This window comes from Teleopsis dalmanni, chromosome 2 (assembly GCF_002237135.1).
Source record: "Teleopsis dalmanni isolate 2A chromosome 2, ASM223713v2, whole genome shotgun sequence".
Taxonomy (NCBI): domain Eukaryota; kingdom Metazoa; phylum Arthropoda; class Insecta; order Diptera; family Diopsidae; genus Teleopsis; species Teleopsis dalmanni.
In genome coordinates, this window is record NC_051847.1 from 208,474,607 (window position 1) to 208,484,302 (window position 9,696).

The 9,696-nt window shown below is 27.7% G+C and overlaps 1 protein-coding gene across 2 annotated transcripts in view; it reads left to right on the forward strand.

Moving 5' to 3' along the window:
* Positions 1–9,696, forward strand: part of LOC119685116 (putative uncharacterized protein DDB_G0286901) — a 236,351-nt gene that overhangs the window by 221,786 nt on the left and 4,869 nt on the right. For both annotated transcript variants that reach the window (XM_038099321.1, XM_038099322.1), the window contains exon 3: positions 9,355–9,564. In XM_038099321.1, the coding sequence (XP_037955249.1) occupies positions 9,355–9,564 (210 nt within the window). The remainder of the gene's footprint in view (positions 1–9,354; positions 9,565–9,696) is intronic.

Sequence of the window (9,696 nt, forward strand, 5' to 3'; positions counted from 1 at the left end):
CTCTACTCCCCACAGTAAAATGTTCAAAAATAAATGCTATCAAATTATTTTGCAGCTAACAGTATAACAACAGTACAACAGTACAACCGTACAAGAGTACGAGAGTACGCTGTGGTAGTTATGTTGATAACATATTTTGGGGGTGGTGGTTTGGAGGGTTGCTTTGGGGTGGTTTGTATATGTACTATATAAGCAAACACACGCGTATACATTCACATTAAGCATGTTAAGCTTTATGTGCGTACAAAATGGCAGCATTTTGTTCACTCCTTGTTTGAGAAAACATTCATTTGTTTATAGGTTTTGTATTTGTATGTATGTATGTGTGTGTATATGTGTGTATATGTAGTTATAAGCTAATTTACACTGTTAATGTTATTAAATTTGCTTTCGTAATGGAAGCTAAACAAAAACGCATTTATTTAAACGCACAAGTTAAATGTTTATATTTTTAGTTAAGCACACTTTGTTATTTTATCGTAATTGATATTACCTGTTGGATTTGCCGACTTAAAGTGTCTTTCAGTCAAACTTTAGTAGCAACTCTGGGCATTGTTGGTAACTAAACTTTTATCAGAGCAGCATATGCTGCTGAATGGTTTTTGCTGCTGTTGTTGTAATCCATTTAAAAGTAGGTCAATGGGTATTATGAAATCTGTGGAGTTTATTGATTATTTCTTTTTCATTGTTTTGTGAATGTAAAGTATCCATATGGATACTTTAGAAATATTTGACTTTCATATATGTTTTAACAATAGAAATCGTTATTTCATATAAGATATATATTACATATATTTACTTTTAGTTCAACTCCAAAATCAAATTTAGATAATCGTATTGAAAATTTTAAAACTTTTAATTTCTTCAATTTTGTTAAATTTTTGATTTTACTGATACTTCTACTTGTAGCAAAAATATCTAAGCACAACTAAACAAACAAGAGTTAATAAACCCTTTTGTCGTATCTCAAAATCGACCTAGTCTAAATTGAACAAGAAACGTACTAGTCAACTGCTTCAACTAAGCTGTAACCTGCTCCGCACTAAGGAGCCACTATCTTCTGCCTACTAGGAAGGTATTCTATGACATTAGGTCCACTTTATAATCACTTATGTCGGAGTTGTAACTCATGTGTGAGTGTTCATCATTGGTTAGGAGAAGATTTCAAATCTTTGGGACTCCTTTTAAATTGCACAAGAAACGTACCAGAAAGCTGCTTTAAACTAAGCTGTAATATATGCTATGAGATTAGGTCTACTCTATAATCACTTATGTCGGAGTTGTAACTCATGTGTCAATGTTTATCATTGGTTAGGAGAAGATTTCAAATCTTTGGGACTCCTTTTCTTACCGACTTGACACAACTTTCGTCCTGCGAAATTAGAGACTTCACTAAGTGTAGAGACTTTTTAGGTGGGTTATGTTAATATTTAAATAAGAGGTACTAAATGTGATTTTATTCGGTATTAAAAAGATAATCAGTGATAACATATAGGTATTATATTGAAATAAATAAACACTCAGTGAGTTCTATATTTAAATCATATTGAAAACATAAAATATGATATTAATATATATGGTATGTCTATAAATTAAATGACATCTGAAAATTATTAATTTAACAATTTAATTGAAAAATATAATTAGAAGGGTCAGCGTACGAACAATGCTGTAAGGTACGACTAAGGGAGTGTTGGTTTTCAGCCCCTCAAGACTCCACTTTCCAGGCTATATACATGAGTAGAGTTTAAGAGAAAGTTTTTGTAAACTGATCTCATGTTGTTGTTGCAATTTATATATCTGTATATACACCTTACTGGTTTTTGTGATTTTTTTTTTGATTTAAGAATAAAAAAAACAAAAACATTTAATTACTTTATAATAAAATATGTATGTATATATATCTCTCTCTCTCTCTTATCCTTATCTCCCATTGGAGCATAGGGTCTCTACCTACTTTTTATATCGTATTCGGTTATTTGATTCACGGTATATGTCACTCCAGAAATAGTTCGCTTAACTTAGTTCTTCTTCAATTGTTCTTATTCAAGTTTAAGCCCGGTCTGCGTAGATTGTGGCCTGTCCAAGGCATTTACTTCTACTTATCGCCATAGCAGCAGATGATTGATTTGTAACGGCCCATAGGTTGGTGCTTGTGATGCGGTTGGGCCACCATATTTTTAATATTTGTCGTAAACATTTCTTCTGGAAACTTTGTATTTTTGTATATATGTATATATAATAATTAATAAATGCGGTTGAGAATTTTATTTTTGCTTCTACCTTAAAATTGGAATATTTTTTTCTTATTCATTTCTCTTTCTAAATGTCTTTTTTTCTTTCTTTCTTCATATTTTTCTATAATTTCAATTTACAGTTAAATAATATCTGATTCGCAGATTTAGATACAGATAACAGATTAATTGAATGCATCTAGGATTTATGCTACTTTATTAATAGTATTAAGTGAAGTTTAGTTCAGATGAAGGTCATAAGAGCATTCACTGTGGTCGTCGTATACTTTTCGAGAAACCTATTATTAGGTATTCAAATGTATATTTAGCTATAAAAAAAAGTGAGAATTAAAACCGTATATATAATGTGTTGACTCGAATAACTGAAATATGATTAATCAGAACAATACAATCACTCAGCAAAAACAATTGATAAAAGTTCATTTTGAATTGTTGTCCGATGACTTTACTTATCATTTTTGCAATGTGAGACGTAAGAGCAATTGTTGAGGTTTTACGAGTATTTATGTTGTTTTTTGGTTTATAAAAATAAATTTATTAAATTAACTATGACTAAGTATGTCATTAACTTCTACAAACTTTATAGAATTTGTTTATTTTCTTTTGATTAATATTTCAGCAACTATTTATTATATACAATTTCTGCCAGTCTGCGTAGGTTAAAATATTTAGATCAAATTTAATTTGTTAGCCAATTATAATTTTAAATTTGTTAATTTTTTGTTTTTGAATTTAATATTTTTTTAAAGTAGTTATCCTTGTTTTTATTTGCTTTATACATAGTCATCAAATATAATAAATATTTATGATTTTGTTTTGAAAAATGAAATAACAGTATGTATAGATACTTTATTTAGATATTAAAAGTAAATAAAATTCTTCTCACTTTCGAGTAGATTTTTAAAAGATACTGTCTTAATATATTAAAGATATTTGGTTTAAAAAAAAATAGAGTTACAAGGTCCGAGAAAATGATTTTTATATTCAAAATATAAAATAAAAAAAATACATTATGAAAACTATTTTTCTATATATATATATATATATATATATATATATCAATTCTCAAATAGGTTTTTTTCAAAAAGTAGTGAACTACAACAACAAAAATTCTTTTTCCTTTATTAATTCTCTCAATAGTTCAACTGATCAATCTTATCGTTTTGTCGAATTGTTTAAAACGTATTGTTAGAAATAATATATATTAAATATGTTCGACTCTTACGTTTTATAAGATCTAAAACTGTAAGAATTCCCCTTGAAAAATATGTTTGGTTTTATTAAATGTTAGAACTGGTTTCCAATCACTTGAGTTATATATAGCAATACAATACCCCAGTAGTACTTTGGATTTCGTTAAAGGTTGGAAATCTTTTACTACTCCTTGATTTTTATATAATAAAACAATGAGCCAGTAGACCAAACAAGATCATTGAGAGAATCCTATGCTCATTTAAATTTAGTCCATTAAAGTTATTAAAAATCTAAGAATGGTTAAAAATTTGAAAATAATATTGTTAGAAACCTGCAAATCTAAGGATAAATAACTAAATTTCAGAATGCATCAGTAAGTTTCTATCACTCATTAATGTCATGTTATTTAAATAATACAAGTATTTTATACTTATAAATTACAACAACTTTTTTATAAAATAAAATTTATTTAATACTTAATTGCAAAAATGACGCACTTGACTGATGATAACCTACGTATATTAGTTCTCCAAGTAATCGATCATCACTCGATCACTATGAAGTGATTAATAGCCAGTATAATCTTTACAAAGTTCAAATCGATTTGTTTACCTTCATTTTTACATATTAAAAACGTCATAATTCTATACACAATTATCAGAGAATGATCTTAAATCTGTTTTATATGCAGTATTTTATTATATATTGAAATACAATATAATAAAATTAACATACCAAGTGTTATACATATATTTAATTAATACCACTGTGGTTAGTTTGTGACTTTGTTTTCTTATACTAGCAGATAGATAGATTATCTTATAGATTCATTTCATTGTATGTATTTTTAATACTATGTACATATCAATATTTATAATTGATTTCATTTGCTTTTAGTTGGTAAGTGATCTAAAGGCAATGACAGTTCAATTATGTATTTGTAGGTTCTATGTTAATCTGTAAGACTGTATTCTTCCCTTGAAGACGTATCACCATTCAATATATATATAATATAATGAGAAAAACATAAAATAATGAGGACAAAAAATTTCATAAATGTTCAAAAGGTTTCTTGGAAATTTCTAATTAATTAGAGTTAGGTATCATTGAAGATTCTTGATCTTGTAATAGACATTGTTTTTATTTTGCAGACTATATTTTTATATAAAGGGCGATCAAAAATAAATAAGACTTAAAAAATGTGCTTTTAGTGAGTCCATCTATCGAGAACTATCAATACTTTAAAGAATAAAAAAAGGATATTTAAAAATAAAGAGCACTTAAAAATATATATAAGGAATAACACCATCTATTGACAATAACTTGGGTAGTATTTTGTTCTCAAATAGAACGAAATACTCTTTTATAGTTGCTATTTGTTTTTATAATGGATATTTGTAGTGATGTCGATGTGTTAGTAAGATCAACCAGCTCTCCGTATTCACCGGATGTTTAGTCTGGTTTTATTATTGTTACAATGTTACATCTCTTACTGCTTATCGTCTGTTTTTATAACCACAATAAAAATCGCAAAAATAGCAACTTTAATGTCTAATAAGTGTAATGTTATGGTGTTTTCAGCTTAGTGTTTATTTTAAAAACTTGATCAAATTGTAAATAAATTAATTGATAATATATCTATATAGATATTGTAATTATTAGGACTACGGTAGATTGTCGAATATAAGATCTACCTATTGTGCTATTGCAGGAGAAAGTTTTTTAGGTTAACTTGAAAAAATTTAATCTGTTGATAGATCTAAAAATGTCTTATGCTTTTAGATCTCAAACTGTAATTGATTTAATGAAGGTCGTAAGATAAGCAGATAAGATGGGCGTAAGTAACAGTCTGTATTTTACAGAAACTGCAGATATCGTTGTCGTTTAATCTTATCTTTAAAAGGTGGTAGCAAACAGTAGTATGTTCAGTTAAGAAACTAGTGATTAATCTAAGTTCAGCTCTATTTAAACTGAAAAACCATTTTTCTCTGTGTAAAACCTGTATAAAACCTGTATAATAACTTGTATTTGCTATTGACTCTAATAAAATGTATGGATGACCTTAGGTCTTTAGAGTCTTATATGTAGCTTATATGTATAGTAATATGTTAATAACCTGTATTTGTTATTGACTTTAATGAAATGTTTGGATGACCTTAGGTCTTTAGAGTCTTATATGTAGCTTATATATGTATATATATATATATATATATTAGCTATATATTATATGGAGCATATATGTACAGTAAATGTAAGTAGTTAAATATTTTTTTATTTAATACAAAAAAAATGAGTTGAAAGTCATAAGAATTAATAGTAAGTAAATATTGATTTCGCTCCTTCAACTCTGTTCAGTTAAAATAAGTGTCTTTTTAAAAAAAACATATTTATATGTAAAATGAACACTTGGGACTATTATGAGAGTTTCCATTTAATAAACTTTCACTGTCTTATTGATCATGTTGGACATGATAATGTGTTTATGAGTTCTGTGATTTGTAATTTTATCTAAAGTCAATTGTGATATTATCTAACATTTTCTTAAAGAATTAGATTCAAAAGTTTATTGATAATAACTAAAACCATTTACTCTTGAATACTCTTGATTTTATCTAAAATCAAATGTGATATTATCTAACATTTCCTAAAGTATCAGATTCAAAAATATAGATAGATAATAACTAAAACCATTTACTCTTGAATTTAATCGTGTTAAGATATGAGATATAAAAAGATGCTTTATAGTCTGTAAAAAAAAAGTATCCAAATTGTTCAGATGTCTATACATATACATATACATTCATACATAAAAATTTTATTATTTTATACTCATATGTCAGTTCACAGCTTAAAATGCAGATAAAGAAACAACAACCTCAATAATATTTGCAAGTTTATCTCGTACGTCTTCTGTGTACTTGTTTATTTTTGATTAAATGCGTGTTTGCAAATGCAAATTATTCCTGTTTTAAATACTTTAACTAAATTTTAACGACCTTAAATGTTAAAATAATAAAATATTAATTTTAACAATTATTGAACCCGGACTGACAATCTAATGCTTTCTGCCTACCATGACAAAAGTAGGCGATCTTTCTCTTTATTTATTAACAGTCGTTTATCTAAATACGAGTGAGTGCTCTTGTTTTACTTTACTCATAGATTAAATACAAATATTTAGAACCATGATTTCTGCTTGTGAAGACCTTCATTTGAATTAACACTAAAACCGAAAGTACGATAAGATAATTTTAGATTTAGTATCGCTTATTGCAAATTTCTGCTTCACCGTATACCACATATGGTAGAGCACTATGCAATATATACTTGTAGTCACTATGTGTACATAGTGTGTATAGTCTATGTAGTGTGTGATGTGTGATGTGGCGTTACGTTGGTGTGATTCATTTACCTACTTAACAACTGGAACCAGACACTTATCACACGTTGACGACACAAATCGTGTTAATAAGTGAAACATGATAAAGTGCATTCACTCATATCTGATTTCTTCTCTGCAAATATTTGAATTCTTTGCCTATGAAGATGAAGATGCAAGAAATTGCAGAAATTGAAAACGAACTGTAAACATTATTAAAAATAAATAAATAAAAAAAAACTAAGTTATCTGTTATACATATATTTGCTAGGCTTCAAAATGCAATGAGAAAGTTATCAAATGTACAGAAGGTCAGGGACTATTTGTCTTACTCCGCTTAAAGTCTACTTTATTATAATTAATATAACTGCTATATATAACTTTATTATAATATATTGTCATTTATTAATGATATCATAGAAATATTATTTGTAATATTTAATTTTAAATATTAAAATTAGAAAGCTAAATCTAATTTTATGCATAATAATATAAAATAAATTTACGCCATCTGTTGGCTATTAAACTATAGTTTTAGATTATATTTTTGTGTCAGGTTTGGCTAGTTAGTTTTGATATAATTATCAACTATCTTATCTTTAATAAACACATATATGAAAAGAAAGATAGGCCCCGAGTAGGTTTTGTTAATATGGTAATGCTTTTTGAAGAATTTGAATCAAAAGACTAAATTCTTGATTAATTTTTAATAGTCTGCAAGTAGAATTTACTTGTCAAAAAATAAAATCCGTAATAAAACACAGCAGAAACTATATAAAGACGATACCTAGAGACAGTTCATTCAAATTTTGATATAAAATCATTATGTTATCTATAAAAGTTTTGGATAAAAGAGATTCGAGATAACAACCACAAAAATTATTACTAGAAGTTAGAAATTCAATCCTTTTAGAAGTAGCGCCAGTTAAGGGATTGCAGACATAACACGAGACTTACATTACGAACACAAATAATTATATGTACTATAAGCTTACTTTACCGACCAAACTATATTCGAAGCTGCTTTGTCGTATTAGCTTAGATAAATACTTCGGCTAGAGAAACAATAGAGACGAAAAGAGTGATATTACTTAGCGATATTATTCACAATTTCGAGATGCATGGCATAATGATGAAAATGCTTCAGTTTAATTAAAAGTCTTTAAATGTAGAGTCTCATATGATGACTAAACAGAAAATTTGATTATACTAATTTTTATTTAATTCAGATTTTTATTGGACTATTGTTTATGTCTGTGTAGATTTAAACTCAATTTCAATTCGCTTTGTATAATACTATATTTCGTTATCAAAAAAGGAAAACAATAATATTTTCAGCGGGATCCGATATTTTGAGGCAAGCCGATTGAACGACAAATTTTAATAGAATAGAGACGCCGATTGTCTCTATACCATACGCCGATGTAGCTTACTTCTAGAGATATTGAGGTTTAAAGTAATAAAATTTCGAAACTGCTTACAAAAACAATAACTACGCAAGCCATCTAGCGGAGCAATGTAATTTTTTTATTGATTAAACAAACGGCGAGCAAGAAGTGGAACTACTTTCTTATAAGTATCTCACGGCGAGAAAATGGACTTGGTTTGTAATCAAATGACTACTAGAAGTGATTGTCTTTTTCCATCTAAAACAAAATAGATAAATGCTCGATTGAATTTTAGAATAAAATCGGATATTCTGGTACTTAAAGTCGGGTGTCAGTTTCAAAGTGCAAACTCGTTTATGTATAAACTCAGTGTGATGTTCCTCAGCTGCGGTTGTCTTCTTCCTTCCAACTTATGAAGATAATTACCTGTCAATGGTTTACCATGTCTACGATAACTAGAAAAGTGAGCACCAAGCTGTCCATATGAGTTATGGAAATCTTATACTGTTATTGTTTGTGACTATTGGGAACTTAAGAAAGTACTAGATGTGGTACTAGATATGGGTATTGCAAATAATATTTATTGGATTTGTTAAAAATTGATTAACAAATCAGACACTAAAGAATCTGACGGTTCAACTCCAGCATGATATTCCAAAAACTTCTTCTTTATTAAGTGTTCTAAAAAACACATTATTAAATCCGATAAATATTAAACTTTATAAACAATCAATAAAAGAAGAAAAATTTCTTAACTTCAATTTTATTCTCTTTCATCAATTACTGAAGAATAAGAATAAATGATCTAGTGGTCTGTTTATTGACAGAATTCCCTACTTCAATCATACCAAATATTTATGATTGTTTTTAATGAATCTCATAAAAGAGTTCTTAATATAAACACACTTTGTTCTTTAGCTTATCTAAGCAATTATAAACCGAAAACCAATGCGCTCAATGCGGAAACCCAACAGCTATAAACACTAATCGAGCACGTAAACATATTATAAACATTACATAAGTGTATCTACATAGTTGTAGATACAATTATTTCATTTTTCTAAAATCATACAAAAATGTAAAACTTGATATTGAATATTTGTTTATATATAATTTTTTGTTATTGTTTCATTTACAGATTATGATCCTAAAGTAGTTGAACAGAAAGAGCAGGCACAACCTGCTTGTCTCCCATTGAGTTATGTATTGCGCTTCATATCTGAAGATGCACGTAAGGAGAACTTCCTTGCCGCTGGTAATGCTGCGGGCGTTGAACTTAAACGAAAGATAGCAATCAAACATCATAGCTATAGTATGTCATCATCGAATCGTAGCAATACTCCCACTGGTAAGCTGGAATACAGATTATTTTTGCATAAATTTATATTAATTTATAATATATCATATAAGTTAAATACTATAAAAATATAAATATAAAAAATATATTTATATTGGAGTTTATTAAAAATTATTGGACATA